Genomic DNA, 20105 nt, shown 5'->3' with positions numbered 1-20105 from the left:
CACAGCGGGCCTGGGTGACCCCGGGTGCAGGCGAGGGCCCCATGTACGCATATACTTAAGCCTTCTGCTTGGCTGCGCGAGACGGCGCCGAGAATGTCAGTGACAGAGCACAAGGCAGAAACTTATTAGCGGTGATATTTCCCCGGATCCTGGCACTGCATTCACTATTAGTTCTAATTCAGCGGCTCCCTCTACAAAAGCTTATTGTCCCCTAATGGGAAATCTACAAACCGCGTTTGACTTCTTTATTAAAAACCAACAAGCGGTGGGTGAAAAGGAATCACCTGGCCCCTCCCGCCTGTCCCCTCTTCCTTCGGGAGCCTGGTGGCCCTATCTGCCCTTCCCCACCCCTAACCGATGCCACAAGTGCTGCCGTGAACTACTCATCTTCGCTGAGTGCCCCCCCCTCCCGCCCCCTCTGTTGAGAGAAAATCCCTTTGGTGGTCGGAGGAGGCAGCTTAGCCAAGTGACAGCTACTTAAAAATCACCCACGTGCAAAATCAACCCAAAGGCGGTGACCTTTTCAAGTGTGGTCCTTAGACACAAGTGACTACACCATCCCGAAGCCCTGCTTAAGAGAGGATGTTCACTCACAGCCAAGCTGGCACCTGTCTTTGTTGCCAGCCTCCCCCCCACCCCCCAACCCTGCACTTCATCCCCTCCAGGGCCTCAGAGCACACCTGGAAGGAAGTTGTAGGGCCCTTGCTGGTCTGTATGACAGCTTCGAGGAAACTTGAAAATGACCCTTTCTGCTGGGTTCAGGTAGCTCCAGGCCGAGTGGATTCCTGCCCCCACCCCCACCCCCGCACACAGAGACCCTGCTGTCTGGCTTCAGGGAGGGAGACTAAGGCTGCTGACCACTCTTTTATTCACAGTGAATGAAATGTTAGTTTGGCTCCTTGGCCACCCTCTTCCCACTTTGCTCTGGAGAAGCTGAGGCAAAAGGAGAAAGAGGCCCTTTCTGGGTTCCTTCACTGAGCCACAGGTTGGGAAGCTGGGATTTGGGGTATTCCCTGGGTTTTAAGATTCCATCAGGGCAGACCTTTGAAGGCCTTGCTACTCAAAGTGTGGTCCCCTGACCTGAAGCAGCAACAGTGCCTGGAGCTTTGTGGGAATGCAGAGCCTCAGCCCTTGCTTAGACTCACTAGATAAGAATTTGCATTTTAAGAGGATCTCCAGGAAAAAAAAAAAAGAAGAAGAAGGAAGAAGAAGGAAGAAGGAAGAAGAAGATGATCTCCAGGAAATTCACACAATCCTTGAGGGGTACTGGTCTCAATCGGTCGCAGATAGGGATTTCCAAGGTTTCAGGTGTAGTGGAAAGTGGAAAGAATGCGAACTCAGGAGTCAGACAGGTCAGGGTTCAAATCCTAGCTCACTAGGACTGGAAGCAGGTTCAAGTGTCACTTACCAGCCAGCAAGTGAGGAAAGCGCTGGTAATCCTGGACCTGTAATGTTCCCTCATCTGTAGCATGGGATTGGGAGAGACTGCGTAATGTTGGAAGCACCTGACATGTTATTGGAGGAAATTTTAGGAAATTTCAGGAAATTTTAGTTTCCATTTGGCCAGTTCTGCTTGTCCATCCCTGGGCTGGTGTAGAACACCTCAACTTATTTCCCTACACCTCCCCTATTCTTACCCTCTCCCTCATCCGCTTCCCCCATATTTAGAGCACGTTCTTTGTCTGGCTGAGTTCTCTGGAATTCCCATTTGCACCACAGGCAGCCTGGTGCAGGGATGCTGCCGACGGTATGGAAGTTTGTCTTATCAGCTGTGACGGTAGCCAACATTACAGGTGCCAGGTGCCACCTGTGTGATCTCACTTAATCCTCACGACAATATCATGATGCATGATACCATGATTATCCCATTTTGCAGATGAAGAGACTGAGGCTCAGAGGGAGAGAGTTAAGGACCCCAGGTCATAGAGTTAGAGGGTGGCAGAGCCAGGTTTCAAAGCCATACACCTCCCAAACTATGTTCCTTTCTCCATTCTTTGAGGAGGGGGGCAGGTTTCATAGACACCTTCACATCCCTCCAAGATCTGCTGCTGCATCTTGCAGACAAGGAGAACTCACCGTGCCTCAGCGGAGAATACCCGCCGGTTGAAAATGATGGATGGGTCGGTCAGGGTTAGGAGCATGACCGGGACTGGGGGGCTCTTGGGGCTGTTTTTAATCAAGACTGGTAATGGGCCATGTGGAGAAGACATGGTCACGGTTGTCAGGGAATGCTTTCTGGTTCTTTGGTGCCCCCCACTTCAGAAATTAAAAGTGGGGAGCTACGGATAAAAGGCAGGCAGTGAGTGTTTAGATTTCTGTGGCTCTCCTCTTTTCCAGCTGCCCCCTCCCCCTGGCCTCCCACCACTCCCTGAAATCTGTGGGGCCCCAGACTCTCTGCCCTTCCTTCCCTTTGCTGGTTCTGCACAGCCTCGCCCTCTGATGCTACTCCTAAACCCTGCTCCCTCATGCCCACCTGCAGGGGTCCCCCCCCCCCCCCCCCCCCCCCGCCAAGGCATCCCCTTTTAACCTTATCATTGCCAGCGCATCCTATGCGGCAAGCAAGCAAGCAGGGTTCCCTGCCCAGACAAGGACTGTCCCACTCAGGAGCTAGCTCTGGAGCCTCTGCCTTGGGTCGAGAGTCGAGAGGATGAGGCTTGGTAAAGCCAGGTGTGGGGCATCACCAGAGGCGGTTGGTGAAGCCACCTGGGACAGGAAGGTCATCCAGCATGCCTGCTCTGGAAGAGACTTTCCTGAGCATATGTCCGATCACAGCCTATCTCCTAACCTGACAATCTGATCTAGTTCTCCTGGAGCCGGTAATGCACTAACTCTTCCATCAACACTCACCCGCTCCTGCAGGCAGCAGCCTCTATGAGGTGGGGCGGGGGGAGGCGGGCACGCTTGTGCATATGCAGTGGGGAGGTCTCTGGTGGGGAAAGGCCCACTGATGCCCCATCAGACCACGATCTGCAGCCCTGGGATGGCCAGGGGAGCAGCACAGGGCAAATGAACCAGTGTGGAGATGGATTCAGTGGCTGATAATTACAGGCATGGAAATCACTAACGTGCGCTTGATATTCATGTCAGACAAGCTGTGGTTTGGTTTCAGGCCCCTTTAGATCTTCAGAGGAGCAGACAAAGGAAAGAAAAAAGGAAGAGGGGGATATATACAAATATAGAGGGAGAGAGACAGACAGACAGACAGACAGGAGAGAGAAGATGACCTCCCAATAACTCCTTCAACTTCACAAAGCATGGCTCTAAATGAGAGGATCTCATGACATTTCCTCCTACTTGAGCCCCAGTTCCTGTTCCCCATCAGCAAGTGTCCTGAGGCCCCTTAATGAAGTTGGAGCCGGCTGATGGGGCTCTTCTTGCATTCCAGGGCCTGGCCTTCCTGGTTGAGCTGGGCAGTGGGGGAGGGGGGGCAGCTTGCCTGCTGCAGCAGTGGCAGAGGGTTGCTGGGGGCAACCTTTGGGACCATCTGCTGGGTGACTTCCAGAGCTGCAGGGACAGCCAAGGATATAGGGACAGTCTGACACCACTAGGTTCAGGCAGGGCCCCCAGCACTCTGGGAAGCACTCACCACTCCTTACCCCGAAAGGGCAAGAGCAGCACCCCTGGGTACTTACAAACACCTCGATGGTGACAGGGACAGTGCTGTTCAGAGGGGGGTTGCCAGCATCCTTGGCCATGACTGTCAGGTAAATCAGCCCATTGGGTATCTGCTCATAATCCAGGGGACGGCTCACGCTGATCACTGAAATGACAGGAACAGGTCCCCAGGGCCCCCTTTAAGCAGACGTTAGATGCCCATCCAGCCAGGGGTCTTCTTTGGGCAGAGAGGGTGTGGCTGGCACATGCTGGCCAGCTCTGCTTCATCCTCCCACCCCACCTTCCTCTGAACTCCGGGAGCCTCGGGGCCTTGGCGTAGGTTTACCCACTGCCTGATATGCAGGAGGCAAAGTGCTGAGCACTGCAGGTGTTCACTATTTTGGTGGTGACGTAAGTACCGCTTTACAGACGAGGAGGCCAAGCTCAGAGAGGTTCAATAACATGCCCCAAGTCACACAGCTAGCACCTCTATAGAGGTGGGACTCGAGCCTAGATTTGTTGGAATCCAGGCTCTTTCCTAGTTTGTGCTATTACCTGCTTATCTATCTCACCCACTTCTGTGACACTCTCCATCAGTCTGGAAGCTGCTCGGAGGACAGGGTCATGCCTTGGACTTTCTAGTTGGTCTTTTACTAACTGTCTCCAGATGAGCAGAGTTCATCCACTTATCAACCAGTCTCAGGGCTGCCAGAGGTGGTGCTGCCAGTGGGGTACAGGTGGCGGCTCCCTCTCTAGTCTCCTCTGGTCCTGCCACGGCCTTACTCCTCTCTCTCCATCCCTCCCTGGCCCCCGCCCTCTTCCCTGTGGGCTCTCCATGCCCGTCCCATCTAGCAGCCTGCTCTGGGCACTGCTTCGGCCTCTTGGGAGGACACCGAGTGTCACAGACTTGACTCCCAGCACAACTCTGCCTGAAGGTGGCGAGGACACCACTAAAGCCAGAGGCAGACAGAGGTGGAGGGGCAGGATTTGGGGGTTGTGGAGAGATGCCCCTTTCCGATGTCCCCATCACTGCATATGCCTGAACTCCCTCTCCCATGAGTACTCTTCTGTTTGGGGAGGAAGGCACATTGGCTTGCATGTGGGGGTCATTGGGGCTCTGACAGGGCATCGTGACAATACAAAATCACCCCTTTCTATGTGGGAAATGGCAGCAAACGCATTGCTTAGTAATATGAAACTGAAGGGAGGGTCTAGTCCAGGAGAGGCTGGGGTGTGCACGTGGGCGAAGACACTTGCAGGTCATTAAAGTAGGGGGCATAGATTTTAAAGAGAACATCAGGCTGTAGCATCTGGAGCCAGGATTATAATTTCTGTGACCGCGTTTCTCTGACCTGATTGTGGGGTGCAGGAGTGAGTGCTGGACTCAGGGTCCCTGCAAGGCACATCCGTTCTGCCTCAAGGGCACCTGAGCCATCTTCAGGCATTCAGGAACCCTCCTAGAGGAGGGGGTGTCCAAATGAGCCTTAATGCTAGCCAGAGGTTATTGGCTTAAAGGCCAAAGGAGGGCAGAGCAAAGGGACAGGGAGGAAGGGTTTCCTGGTTGAAGGAACAGACTCTGCAAAGACATGCAAGTGACCACTAAGGGGAGAGGGTCAAGGGGTTCAAAGAAGGTTCTGGTGTGGAGACATAGGTGCTGAAAGAGGATGCTCGAGAGGCAACAAGAACCAGATTACACGAGTCTTATTGGACACCTCTGCTGCGTGGCCTTGGGCAAGTCACTCCCTGACTCTGGGCCTTTGCGGCCTTTCACCTGAAGAACAAGTTGGTCTCAAAATCTTGGAGCTGAGGGCTGCTGCTCTTCCCCACCTGGTTGCAGTGATCAGGAGTCCCAGGGGAGCAGGCAGGGCAAGGTCCAGAGTACAGGGCTTTTGAAGCACACCCAGAGGCGCAGGACGCTTGGCTGACACACCTCTACCTTATGGACCTGCCGGGGCAGCCTGGGTAAGAAAGAGAGGCCCTGCAGACTGTGGGGATATCAGATGCTGGGCTGACCATGGCCTAAGACCCAGAGAAAGATGGAGCGGATCCTACAGGGGGGTGATCCCAGGTTTGTGTCACTTGCTCCAGCTGATGGGCTATGGGGCAACTTTCTGGGTTGTCCAGGTGTCTGGGAGACAGACGGCCACCCCCCTCTGGAGAGAGGCGTGAGTGTGCAGACCCTTCTCTGGCCCCCGGGCTCTCTTCCCTGGGCTGGGGCTCAGTCCCGCCGCATGCCTACCTCCATAGCCCTCATACACGCTGATGTCAAAGTAGCTGCCGAAGGCGGAAGCATTGACGATGCTGTAGGTGATCTGGTTGTTGGGAGGGGAATCTTCATCCGTGGCCTGGAAGGAAGAGTACAGATGGGGCCTGTGAGCCTTCAGAGGCCGGGACGGGGGGACTGGCCCCTTCAGGATCCCCTGCTTTGGGTGATCCAAGCTCTATTTGTCCCTCAGCCAGAGGCCACTCTCTCATGTTGGGGTATGGAGGTGGCATGGGAATCTAGAAGGTCAGCTGGAGACCTAGGGCAAATGGGGAAGGCTGGGGCTTACTCTGAGGATGGAGGTCACCACCATACCTGGCACAACCATCTCCCAGAACCTTTGGTCTCAGCTTGAACACCCGACCCACAGAGGCCTTCCCTGACCCCTGGGACCAGGTGGGCCCTGTGCTATATGCCCCATTAGTCCCTCCACACCCAACTGTGGCTCCCCGTTCCATTTCTGCCTGCCTCACTCAGATTGTCAGCTCCAGGCCAGTGAGACCCTTACATTTCATGCCTATAGTCCAGCACAACATGCAGCACACATTAGGTGTCAAATAAATGCACACCGCATGAATGCAAGGTATGGGGGGGGTGAACACACTGGAATGAGTTCAGAGATCTTTCTTCCCCTTGACTGTCTTCTAGGGTGACTGAATTCATTAGCCTCTTTTCAGACATCTCTGTTCCTAGGGAGCCTCCAAAGGCAGCCCATTACTCTGGGGGTACTGGGAGCTGAGCGGGGTGGGACGGCACAGTGTGTGGGTTCTCCTTTCTTTGCAGGCCCCCGTGCCCACCCCTGGTCTCTTGCCTCCATCCCTGTCTGCTTCCAAAACCAGTCCTAAATGGAGGCCCAGGGTCCTGTCACTCGGGGTGGGCATGGTGGGGGAGGGGAGCGAGGACATCACGAAGTCTCTGGTCAGAGTTGCCATGTATGGGGGGAGCTCACTGCAGGTGGACACTGGTATTGTGGGGCCCCGAGTTCATTGAGCCTCTGTGGGGGGGGGGGGTAGCTCTCGCTCCTCCTGTTTCCTGCTCTGTGAAATGGGTGGTGTCCCCATGGACTCTGGTTCCTTCCAGCTTTGGCAGTTCCAGATTCCAAGCTGCCACCAAGGGGTCTGGGTGGGGTGTCCTTATGTGGTCCTTATCCTGCTCACCATTTGCCAAGGGAGATGGGGAGGACATCCCTTTACTGAATGGGTGACCTAGAATTTTAGCTGACCCAGACACTTGCCCCACTTGGTTACTCAGAGGCCTGACCGGGATCTAGGTTGAATTCTTTGTGGACGGCAGGTTGGCCTCACTTGTGGCAGCTTCCACAGGGCAGGTGGTCGGGATGAGGGCACAGAGGGAAGGATGGGAGGAGGGCTGGACAGCAGGATGCCCTGGTCTCTCACCCGGAGCCGCACCAGCTGTGTGACAGAAGGCTCGTTCTCTCTCAGGGCCCCCACGTAGGCATCCTTCTGGAAGGTGGGCACATTGTCGTTGACATCCAACACATTGATCCTGACCCGGCCTGTGGTCTCCTCACCACCCCCATCCCGGGCAATGACTGTCAAGGTGAAGCGCTGGATGAGCTCATAGTCCAGTTTGGCAATCAGCATGATGAGTCCGGTGTCCTTGTCCAGAGAGAACCTATGTCACGTGCGACGGAGAGAGAAAGGGACCCAGGTGTAAAGCAGCTTAGAGATAAGGCCTCTATTTACCAGCCCATCCTTGCCCGAGGTGATAAACAGAAATGAGGTCAGAAATCTGCCCTCTCTTTCTTTCTTTTTTTTTTTTTTTCCCTCTCTTTCACTTGCGACACCATCCCTCTAACCCGGGGGAGCCTCCCTTGAGTTGTAAGTTGGTTCCTGTATCCCTGGGTCTGGTCCACAGCTGCCAGCCACCGAGCCTGGCAGGTCCTGGCTCCGAGACCAAAGAGTGAAGATGGGAAGAGATGAGGAAACCCGAGCTGATCAGGACAAGGCTGTGTGAACATGGGTGCCCTGAGGGAGAGAGTGCCCTGTGCGTGGCTCCTGCTAGTGGTTCCTTCCTCCCATGCTGGGGCTCCACCTGGGGTGGCAGAGAATGGCCGGACGCGCCTAACAATCTCTGTCTCCTCTTGATCATTCCCACAGATAGTCAGGGCCCATGATCCAGGCTGACGGCCACGGTCTTACTCATCCTGTTGAGCTTCCAGATGCATCAGGCGCTTCATTTTTAGAAGCAGACCTGCTCTCTGACTTCAGCTTGGCTTTTGATCATGTCAAAAATGAGAGGGCGTCTCCTTCAGCTTAACTGAAGACAGGGGAAGGAGATGGCCCAGAGCCACGGTGGGTGGCAGGGCAAGGCTGGCATAGGTCAGGTGGTGAGACAAGCCGCCACCTGACCTCCACGCCAGCTGTGTGACTTTGGGCAAATGACTCAGCCTCTCTGAGTTTCCTCCTCTGCAAAGTGCAGATGATAGCAGTGCCTGGAGAGGAGTGCCTCCAGCACTTGTGGGGATGGAATCAGGTAATGCGTGTAAAGCCCTCGGCACAGCCTGCCACACAGCGAGGGCTCCCAGATGCTAGCTGCTGCAACGGCCGTAGCTGGGTGCGGTCACCAGCGTTTCTGAGCTGCTTCACTCCCAAAGCTAAAGGCTGCCTTTTGGGGGCCAGAGAAACTACGCCTCAGAGAGTTTAGAGGACTTGACTGAGGCTGCCACAGCCAGGGCCACACTGGCAGCGGTGCCCGTGGGTTCTGACTCCCTGCTGGCTCAGTGCTTCTGCCACGGGGGCCTGGCGCCCTCCCTGGGTACTGAGAAGTTTCCTGAACCTCGTGAATAGCGCAGTGCCACTGGGCACTGGGCGGCCCAGCGCAGGGTCTTACCGGTCAGGGTCATCGCTGAAGAAGTAGTTCACTTCCCCAAAGGTGCCCACGTCATTGTCTGTTGCCTGCAAAAGTGAGAACAGGACGTCATTGCTGCCCGACCTAGCGAAGCTCTTGATCTCACCGGAACGTGTCCACGGCCAACCCCGTGGTCCTCCCACACAGCTCCTCTGGCTGAATTTTCGAGAGGTACATTGTTCAGTACAGGTGTCCCCAGGCACCAAGAGCTGTTGAGGTTAACAGTGGACAGTGCAGTTCTGGAGGATCGGTCTTCTGTCTAAACCTCTAACTTGGGGAAACCACCTCTTCTGGACTCGTGTCAGGCCAGGCAGGCTTCTGCTCTGCAGATGCTCAGAGGGCTTGGGGGTGAGGCCTTGGATCTGCAGTGTGGGGTCACAACCTATAGGTTTGCAAAATATTGCAGACAAAGGTGGAAGTGGGTTCACCCATCTGGTGGACTCTCCCAGTCCCCAAAGCCTCCATATCTGATGGGCTTCCTGGCAGGAAAGTCCCCTCAGGGGGATTCTGGGGCCCCTGCCTTCTTGAACCCTGGGAATAACCCATTGCATGCAAAAGGCGGACTGTCATCTGGCTGGCTAGGTCCTATACTGCCACCTCGACCCATCTTCTTTGGCACCTGTCTCTGCTCCAGCAAGCAGTCTCAGTGGGGGCTCTCTGCTCGCCCTTGACCACAGCTGGGGCCCGTCAGAATCCTTCTCTGGGATTCCTCTTACTGCTGCTGGGGTTGGAAGCTTCCCTCTGGGACAGTGAAGGCCAAACACACTGGGAGCTGCTGGCTGTGTGAGGACGATGAAGGTGCCCCCAGCGGAGAGCTAGGAGGGGAGAGGCGGGAGCCTGGTAGTTCTGGAGTCCTTCCTCTGACATCCCTTCCACCCTCAGTTTGATTTGTGAGTCCAACAAGAAAGATCTCTTTTACCCGGTCTGGTCCTGCCACTTGCAGTCGGAAGAGACGGGAGGGAGAGAGGCCTGCCTTAGGCTGATGACAGTGGCAATGATGGTGACCACTGCCGGCCTGTCCAGTGGTCCCGACTTTTACATTTTCACAGACCATCCACATTCATCATGACCTCATTTCATCCTCACAACTGTCCCATGTGATGAGGGAGACAGATATTTCCACCCATTTTACAGATCACAACACTGAGGCCCCGACCCCAGCGAGGCCCATTCTAGGTCATGAGCCAGGTTATGAGCAAAATGAGGCAGAAACAGGGATCCCCACTCCCAGGCTGTGGTTCCTTTCTTTAGGCTACCCCCTCCCACCCCGCCATGGGGTCCCTCTCCCTTCTCCAGAATGAGGGCACTTTCAGCAGGGGATTGGCTTTTGTGGGTGGGACTCCCGGCTGCGGCATCATTCCTGGCTTGGTTACGGTCCACAGTATAGGTTAAATGACACCACCCATTCATCTGCTCATTCCTTATTAAGCGCGCGCCGTATGCCGTATGCCGGGCGCTGGGGCTCTGCTCCCTTTCTCAGCCGGGCAACCTGCTGCCTGCGGCCAGATGCCGGGAGGCAAAGGCCTTGGGCTGACCTTGGGGACATCTGCTTTGCATTCAGGGCTTCTCTGTAAGATGGTGATTGGCTAGAGTTTTGGCTAATAAAAATATATTTCAATACTTTTATTTTTTAGCTTTAGTGAGGAGTAACTGACAAAGTGTAACCTATCTAAGGGTACGGTGTGATGATCTGATACACATGGGCCTTATAAAAGGATGTCCCCCCGCTGAGTTCATTAACACATCCATCACCTCCCTTATTTACCACTTTTTTTCCCCCTTTTTTGGCGAGAACACTTAAGTTCTACTCTCTTAGCAAATTTCAATGATAAAATACAGTGTTACCAACCATAGTCATGTTATACATTGGATCCTCAGACCTCATTCATCTTACAGCTCAAAGTTTATACCTTTTTACCAACCTCTATTTCCCCCACCCTCGGTATCTTTGTACTAAGTATTTTTTGAAGTTCTCTTTAAAGTTCCTAGATTCTGTGAAATCTACCAAGTTCTACATTCTTTACGATCAACCTGAATTTTCGAGAAAAATTTGTGTTCAGTATACTTAGTTGAGGAGGGCAGAGAAGTGAGTAATATATTTCTACACCAAATGATCCAAGTGAAAAAAATGTCTAAACTCAAAGGGTTCAAGGGGCACCCGGGTGGCTCACTGGCTGAGCATCTGCCTTCGGCTCAGGGAGTGGTCCTGGGGTCCTGGGACTGAGTCTCATATCAGGTTCCTTGTGAGGAGCCTGCTTCTCCCTCTGTCTAGGTCTCTACCTCTCTGTCTCTCATGAAAAAAAAAATAGAATCTTTAAAAAACAAACAAAACCAAAGGGTTCAGATCTCGGTTATCCAGAAAACTTGATTATACAGAAAGAAGCCATTTCTGGGGCTGTGGCCCTGCTTTTATAGGTCTGTCTCTTATGCCAGATTCCCCCTCAACATCCCCACTGTGTGTGTTCCAGCAGACTGTGCAGACTTCCACTTGGTCAGGCTCCAAGTACACCACAGGTTCTTAGGGATGCGTGTTGAAGAAGTGATGAGGAAGATGCTGAGCCATGGGACCCGCCCTCCTCTGCAGGACTGGTTCCCGGACAGGCACTCCCTGGTACCCTGAGCCACTCCTCAGGACAACTGCCATTTATTTACTGGGCACCTCATACTTGTCACACATTTTATCTTCATAACCATCCTATGAGGTAGGTCCTACCAGCAGTACCACCTCCAGTTTGCAAACAAGGAAACTGAGGCACACAGAAGGAATAGAGCTCACCCAAGCCTTCACAGGGATTTGAAGCCAGTGCTGTCTCACCATGCCCTTGGCCTCTGTGTGTTATCCCTTCTGAACCGAGAGGAGAGCTTGCTCTCGGAAGAACCTATGCCTGGTGATTCTGGGGGAAGGAGACAAAGCTCCTCAGAATAAGCCTTTCTCTTCTCGTGCAGGGACCAGAGAAGCAGCACGGAGGAGCCCGAGTCCCCCTTTGCCCCACTAATCGTCATCACCACGTGTGGTAGTATTCAACTATCGTAAGTGCAGCTTGGTCTGGGGAAGAACTGACCGGATGCCATCGGGCCCCTTGGTGAGGGGGCAGTGTGGCCTAGAGATCCCAGTGCCAGGCTGGTGTCAATAGCTCAGGTCACTGTATGACAATCATCACCCCCCTCAGGCCTCAGCATCCTGGGATGTCAAAGGAAAGGGTCTGGGGGAGCAACGGAGGCAGAGTGGCATCAGCTGGGCTCCCCTCCCAGCACAAAGCGCCCAGCACAGAGCAGGTGCTGCATGAATGCCCGGAACATGAATGAATGAATTCTAGTAAGAAGGGGGTGGGGGCAGGCAACAAGGGAGGGGGTGGCAAAGCCAGGGAAGACAGGATTCAGAGGGAAGGGAGTAAAAGAGGCCGAGAGAAGGGGATAGGGACCCAAGAGAGCAGCAGCTAGGTGGCACGGAGGGGATCGGGAGGAGAGGAAGAGAGGGCTGGGCTTTGGAGGAAGCAAGGGGCCTGGTCAAACCACGAGGGGGTTCCTGGCCTTGGGGACAAGAGTCCTTCCTATCTGGATGCCCCATGGAATTGCACTAGGACTGTCAGGGCATGAAGGACCCCAGAGGTCCCCCTGTCCAAGCCCTTTCACGCGGGGGCCTGGAGCAGCTGAGGCCCAGAGAAATTAGGTGACAAGATGGGCTGGTCTTTCCTCCCTGGGCAGACACTGGCCTCTAACCCCCCGGCCCCAGTCCTCATCGCCTCCCCCAGTGGGCTTGGCACAGCCATGGCTTCCACAGTGACCCTTTTCCCCGGGGCCTCTCGCTGCCTGCCCAAGCCACTGATGCTGACCGAGAAAGATTTGTGAGTCCTTTAGTGCCACCGTCTAATGACCGTATGAAATATGTATGTCCAGCAAAGAGGAGAGGGAGAACTTTCATCTTTCAAATGCGTGAAGCAGAATAAGAAGAAGATGAAAAGCTGCTTTTGTGCCCCTGCTAGGGTGGGGGCAGCTGGCACCGACACAGAGGGCCTGCAGGGGGGCCTGTGGGTTAGGGGGCTCTGTGCCTGGGAGGAAGCAGCAAATCCCATCACTTGGCAGCCCTGAATCCTCCTGGGCTCCCTGGTGCCCTCAAGGGATAGGCCCTTCCTCCTCCAGGACACACTTGTGGCCCTGCCCTCTGGCCTCTGCTGGCGGCTCCAGCCTCATCTTTGACCCAGGCCAGACCACGTGGGGTTCTGGGCCAGACTGGCCGCCCATCTGCTCCCTCTGCCTGGATCAGTTTCTTCCTTTCCTTTCTGGCTCACCCCCTTCTGTCCTCCTTGGCTCCCCAAGGCTGGGTTAGCTCGGCCCTTTGGGAATCATTCCCAGCTCTGAAGGTGCTGTGGAGAGGAGGTTGTCAACTTCCACATTTCCTTCCACTGGGCTGTGGCTCCCTGGGGACACGGTGGGGTCATGGCACCTGCACAGGAGTGCTCGCGATCTCTGTCCTCTACAGGGACATCTGCATCCACGCCTCCACAACATGCATCCACATATATGTGTTTAATTCTGGCCACAGCCCCATGAGCTGGGTTATATAACCCCCTGCTCCCTGCCTTTGCCCAACAGGGAAGCAGACAGGATCATCACCAGGAAACTTGCCTGAGTTTGAAGCACTCACCTGGAGCCCTGGTTTGGCTTTTTTTTTTTTTTTTTTTTTTTAAATTCTAGGAATGAGTATATGTATCTCCCTGCAGGGTGGTGTCCAGGGTCTCACAAGGCAGTCAGACAGCGACAGGGATGGGGGACGAGGACGGCCGAGCTGGCCGGCTCTCAGACCACACCCAGGAATTCTAAGGAATGCCAAACCAGCGTTCCAGGTGAGCACCTCAGGTATGCCTCAGGCCTCCCCTCTGGTGGCTCTGCATACCCTCTGCCATCCCCCAGGGCTAGAATCTTACCCATAGGTACACACTGGTACACCTTACTGCTTACCAAAACTGTCATAAGGGGCCCAGGGACAAGAAGTCAAAACCAATGGCTAATATGATCTTCCTCTGCTCAAGAACCTTTGGTGGCTCCCTGTTATTGCTGAATTAAATCCAGAACAGCTCCCTGGTATTGAGGCCTGGCTGGCTTTGGCAGTCTTGCTTCTACCTCTCCATGGTGCACCCGGGCTGTCCTCCTGGTGCCTGGTTACACCATCCCTTCATTCCGTAACTGCCATCCAAACTCCAGTCCAGCCCCCAGGACCCATCCCCAAAGCCCTCTCACTTAAGGGGCTCCCTGACTACTCCCTCATCTGGACCTGAGAGCCCCTGGCTGTACCACTTTTGGAATATGTGGTACAATCTGCCATTTTTAAAAACTGCCCGAGTATGCTCCGTGTCCACCCCTTGAAAGAGAAGTCTGTATCTTACTCATTTTTGTGTCCTCTGTTGTGTCCAACACAGGGGTCAAGATCTTTGCCAAATTTAGTAAAATCTGGGATTTCCGCTGCAGGCCACCAAGGGTTGGCATGACTTTCTTTCTTGGGGGGGGAGGGGAGAGGGTGATACCCTCCATCAGTAGATACCACAGTGGGCAGTGAGCAGCCAGATGGGGCTGTTCAGGTTACCCAGGGGGGTGCAGCTGACATTTCTAGAGCCTCTCCAACGAGTCTCTCAAGCTCTGATGTCCCACCTGAGTTCTGCAAACTGAGGAGAAGGACTCCCCCAATAGCCCATGCAGTCAGCCTGCTGGGGCACGCGCAGAGCGGGTGGGAAGGGGCAGAGTGGATCTAGAGGGGCAGACACCTGGCATTCCACGGAGAGAACCTTCGTGAAGGCAATGACCAGACTCCCAGCCACGTATTCAGTAAATGTGTTCTGGGCTCTGCCACTATGCCAGCTACCATCCCAGGCACAGGCATCTCAGCTACAGGAGCGCCAAGGCCCTTGCTCGAATGTGCCTTACATTTGGGAAGGGGAGAAGATGAGACTGCAGAGGAGAAATACCAAAGAACACAATTTCAGACAATGGTAACAACTGTGCAGAGAATTAGAGCAGAAAGCAGGCTAGCAGGTGACGGGGCTGCTATTTTAGACCCATGAGTCCCGGGCAAGGCCTCTTTGCCCAGGTGTGCTTGGGTCTCTGGGCCCATCTCCTGCGGGCCACGGAGAAGCCCTGGGGAGCTCCCTCGGGGAAGGGCCCTACCACCGGCACGGAGCTCGGAGGCGGCCAGCCCAGGAAGGGGGGCCCCGCACACAGGTCAGCAGCTGTCCCCGCCGCTGGCACGTGGGGACAGGGTGCGGCTGCGACTGGCTGCTGTCCAGCGCCTGATTTATAAGGCATCTCCTCTGATTCCCCCCCAACACCGGCATTACCCGCAAAACTAATTCCCTCATTTGGGCCTTTATAATTGCATCGTGAGGGCTTATTTCCATGATGGACAATGCCGGCAGAAGTGTAATCTTCTTCTGCTGACAAAAAGGAAAAAAATATATACGCATGGTGGGGGAAATTCCAAAGGTTAAGACAAGGTGAGCCTGCAGTGGGGGGACAGCCAAATTCCTAGACTGGCCAGACCTGAGTCAGAGGTGCCCATCCTTCCCTTGGCTATGGGGCAGGGGGAGGGTAAGACGGTGCCCCTTGCCATCTCCCTATGAGCACATACCCATGCCCAGTGTTATTTCATTCCTTCTCTCCAACAGCCCTACTCTGGTGGTGGCGAGACCAGAATCAATGTTATCCCTATTTTACAGATGGAACTGAGGCTCAGAGAGGTCAGTCAACTTGCTCAATGTCAAATGGCCACAGTACAAGGTATGAACTGAACTGCACTCTTGTGAGCTATTAACCACCCCCCCTCCCCTGCTGCTCCTTTGGTGGGGCGGGGGGAGAGCACCTCTCATGCCCATCAGCAGAGGAAGCAGGAGACGGTCTCTGGCTGTAGTTTCCCAGGATGCAGGTGCACCCACTGGGACCCTGGACCCTCAAATAAGGACCCCCCCCACCTCTACCGAAGCTTGATCTTAGTGTGGGCACAAGGTTTAGGACCTAGACTGGGAGAGGCGGTCACCTGATAAAGGCCAGGGCAGCTTGACTGGCTGGGGCCACCCTTCCCAACCCACCCAGAGCCCTTCACCGAGCACCCTCTGGATACAGCTCTTCCTTTAACTTGCATGCATTACAAGGGCTCTCTGCCCAGCCCCGCTCATCATGACATCCCATGCCCACTCCCAGGACCCACCATTGCATGAGAGTGGTCAGGTCCTCCACAATCCTGGGTCCCTCCCAAGGGGGCCCTCCTCACTCAGCCTATTTTCATTCACAGTGAGCAGTCGCCATCTCCCACCCTCTTCCATCCATTTGCTCTGGACCAAGGGCCTTTCTTACCGACACACTGTCCCCGTGTATCTCTGCACCCACTGCTGTCCCTCTTCATAGCCTAGCAGAGGCCCATCACGGACACTAGGCCTTATGCCCCAAGCTGACTCCTGCCTGCTTTGGTCTTCTCCTGGGTCTCCCTCTGAACTGCCACCCACTGGGTGCTGCTGTTCTCTGACAGCACTGATCCCTCCCAGGACACAGACACCCTCTCCTCTCACGGTTTCAAACAGCCTCTACCCTTCTCTATAGCCCCAAAGTCCTGTCCTTGCATCTTCTCTCTTCCTGTATCCTCACAATTCCCTACCCTTCCTTCTCTTTCTCTCTCTCTCTCTTTCTCTCTCTCTCGGGCCCAGGCAGCCCGCAATACATCCCTGTCCTCCTGCAGCCCATGGAAATCTTCTTCCTCTCTGTCTGGCTCAGGTGGGCCCCCCACCCCACTACGCAATCTCACACACACACACGCACATGCTCACACCCACCCTCAGTCTCGGGCAAGGCCCACCCCACCCCGTTTCAGCCCCGGTGGCCCCTCCACACCCCTTCCCGGCCACCTGTGTGCCCTTCCCTGCAGGCCAGCAGCTGGCGGGCACTCACTCAATCACTCCCCACCAGGGCCCCCACACCCCCGTCACGCATGCTCGCCCAGACACCCCGCACGGGGCTTCTGCTCTGAAGCAAGGCAGGCCCAGCTGCCTCCCCAGCAGCCCTGGGGCCCGGCAATGGTGGCAGGCGGCAGGTGCCAGCGAGCAGTTCTGCTCCCGTGCACAAATCTGCAGAGAAGGGCACACGGTACAATTTGTTCAGGAAACAATAGCAATGTTTGACATGTCATAAGGATTGATGGAGCAGAAATTTACATGGGAGAATGCATTTTTAAACAGCTCCACGGAGTCCCGGTGCTTTGCTGGTAATGCTTTCCACATTCATCATTCGCTGAGCCTCTCTGAATAACTCCTTAAACTACGGGAGATTAACTGCACTCTTGCAAGCTCTGGGAGGCTGGTGTGGCCGGCGTGAGGCACGAGGGCCTCCACGGAAGGACCCCAGGAGCCCAGAGGCCGGGTGACCTCCACTGGCCTGATAGGCCCATAAGGCCTGGTCCTCTCCCAAGCTCCTGCATTCTCCCCCATGGCGCTCTTTGAGATTTCTTTTTCTTTCTAGGATGCGAGACGGAAGCCAATGGCGGGGAAATATTTAGTCTGCCCCACACTTCTGGGGACATGCTTGGTGTATCACTTTTGCTTGTCATTTAAGAAGGAAGCTGGGGCTGACGGGTGAGCGTGTGACAGGTGGTAGGTGGGCAGAAAGGTCTGGCTGGAAGCTGCTGGTCTGAGCACCTTCATGCGGGTCCTGGCCAGGGGAAAGGTCACACTCCCCAGAGGAGAGAAAATGCTAGTAACTGTAAGGAAAATGCTGTGTAGGGGATTAGAAGGGAGTGCTCCAGGTGGGCAGTGGTACTAGGGAGTGAATGATGGGGTGTGGGAGAGATCACGGGAACATTGGATCTGAGGAAGAAAAACATATTCAGGAAAGCTCCTGGGTCCTGCTCTTGGCTCTCTGGGCATATAGGAGGCCTTAAGACAAGAGGATGCCGCTGGGGAGTCTGGGTCTGGGGACAGAGGCTCAGAGCTCGTGGGACAGTGGAGTCACTGGTTTGGGGGGTAGTTACAAAAGGGTAGGGACCCAACTGGTGGTAGGGAAAGGGACGAGGGCCTTTCCTCCCTCATGTTCCAACATGGGATCAGGGACGGACAGCCACCACTCCATTACCCATGCCCATGGCAGACTAATTAATCATGGTACTAAGAGCTGCGAGGTCCTTAGGATCTCTCAACACTGACTTCCCTGCAGCCACTGAGGACCAGTTGTTGTACAAGTTGTGTTAAAGCCTCTCTGCTCACCCTGCTGGACCCTCTGCTCCTCCAGGGTCAGAATGCGCTTCTCCTTGGAAGGCACAGTACAAGACCAGGCACCAAGGGCCTCACAGAGGACCTGCACTAAGTGTGGAGTCATGAAAATGCCGACAAAATGGCAAAGTGAGATCTGGGTTCTAGTCCAGCTTCTGCTCCGACCCTCCAGCTGCAGGACCCTGAATGAGACACTGGATTTCAGGGCCTGTGTGCTACACGGCCTCCTCACCCATCTGCCTGCCTTGCTCTGGCGCCAGTAGCCCACTCTCCATTGGAGCCAGACTGACGATATAAGATGCCACTGGCCAGTGTGTCAGACTCCCAGAGCATTTGAGACAAAAATCCAAATTGGCCAGCCTCTGACATCCTCTCTGAACCATCTCTGGATCACTCGGCTCCTGCCACCCAGTCTCCGGGCTCCAAATAGGACAGGCTTGCTCCTGCCTCACAACCCTTAAACCCCACTTTCCTGGGCCAACAGTGCTCCTTCTCACCTCCATGGGTTCAGCTAACAGGACCCATTTACCTCTGTAAAAGTTCACTCGGCTGCCCACTTGCTGCTGCGTGGGCTAGGAGCCGAGTGGTCACGGTAGTCAGTAGTGGTAACAGGCAATGGGCTTAGACTGGGGTGGTGAGCGCTGTGCTGGGAACTGGCTGGACTCAGCTGGGGTGGTCAGCCCTGCCTGGTGGCTGGGTGCGATGCGGAGAAGGGCGTGGTTTTGGCAGGAACATCTGGGTGCATGTTCACTGGCTACCTCCTCCCACAGACTGTGCGCTTTATGAGGCCAGGACCGGTCTTGCTCCACATGCATGCCCCGCATCCAGCCAGTGCCAGGCACAGAGGCCGCCCTCCACAGACTGCAGCAGAGTAAAGAGATTATATGTGATGACTTACGAGGTCCTTTCTACCAGTGACAAGCCAAGAGTCCCCGCTCCTGAGTAGATGGACTTCTGAAGAGGCATGGGCACCAGAAGGATATGATGGGGTGGGGGGGAGGTGGGGGATGGAAGAGAAAGAGAGGGGAAGGGAGAAGAGGAGAGGAGGAAGGGGAAGGAGAAAGGAGGAGGAACAACCATAGGAACATGTACTCTAAGGCTCTGCTCTCTCATCTCTCATCTGTCAAATGGGCCTGATAGTAGTACCTGCCTTGCCGAGTCATCATGAGGATTAAAGAAAGGGTTGCATGTAAAGTCTGTCCGTCCATCCTTCCTTCCTTTTTTTATTACAAATTTGATCTATTTGAGAGAGAAAGAGCATGAGCGGGGAGAGGGGCAGAGAGAGGAGAAGCAGAGTCCCCGCTGAGCAGGGAGCCTGATGCAGAGCTCGATCCCAGGACCCTGGGATCATGACCTGAGCCAAAGGCAGATGCTTACCCGACTGAGCCACCCAGGTGCCCCCACATGTAAGGCGCTTTAGACCGGTGCCTGGCAGTGGGAATCGCCTCGAGGGGGGGAAGGTGTTCCTCTGCCCACTGTCACTTCCTAGCAGTCTGGGCCAGCTGCAGGCCGCGTGGGGGTGGAGGGCACGTGGCACTCAGCCCTGCGGGAGGCGTCCCCCTGGCCCAGCACGAGCCAGGCCCCCGCCCCAGGTATGAAGGTGTCTCGCCTCTGTGGCAGGGGGAGGAGGGATGAGGATCAGGCTGACAGGTGTTCTCCAGGTGTGAGGGGTCCCCGGCTTGTTTGTTATTGAGGACACGGTGTTGTTCTTGGGCTCCTCCACCCCCTTCTTTAGTTCTCTTTATTTTAAAACCTGGAAATAAAAATTGATGGGGAGCAAATTGCTCTGGCCAGCAGCTCTGTGCTTAAAGGAGTCTTCCTGGGAAAGCAATTACGAGATGTCAAAGGCTGTCAGGGTGGCAGGCAGCTGCCAGAGCCTGGGGCCTGGGCGGGCCTGGTGGTCCCCGGGGCCTCCTGCTTCGGGGTAGGGATTGTCGGTGGGGGGGGGGCCCTCAGAGGCACAGGGATGGCAGAGATCACTGCCTTGCTGAGCGGCACCTGTGGGCCTGGCATTGCCTGAGGAACTGGACAAGCTTCGTCCCTAATCCTTAAAACAACCAGCAAGATAAGAAGCACAATCCCATTTTACAGACGATGCAGCTCCAGCTAATAATAACTAGAAAACCAGTAACAGC

General features: G+C 55.0%; 1 protein-coding gene across 1 annotated transcript in view; it reads right to left on the bottom strand.

The window, feature by feature from the left end:
- Positions 1 to 20105, bottom strand: part of LOC125752101 (cadherin-23-like) — a 285602-nt gene that overhangs the window by 42930 nt on the left and 222567 nt on the right. Inside the window, exons 14-17 of the mRNA XM_035715256.2 lie at positions 8711 to 8775; positions 7255 to 7492; positions 5834 to 5939; positions 3633 to 3760 (exon numbers count right to left, since the gene is read on the bottom strand). Of these exons, the coding sequence (XP_035571149.2) occupies positions 3633 to 3760; positions 5834 to 5939; positions 7255 to 7492; positions 8711 to 8775 (537 nt within the window). The remainder of the gene's footprint in view (positions 1 to 3632; positions 3761 to 5833; positions 5940 to 7254; positions 7493 to 8710; positions 8776 to 20105) is intronic.

The sequence above is a fragment of the Canis lupus genome, chromosome 4 (genome assembly GCF_003254725.2).
Source record: "Canis lupus dingo isolate Sandy chromosome 4, ASM325472v2, whole genome shotgun sequence".
Lineage (NCBI taxonomy): Eukaryota > Metazoa > Chordata > Mammalia > Carnivora > Canidae > Canis > Canis lupus.
This window is presented reverse-complemented; position numbering and strand designations above follow the sequence as displayed.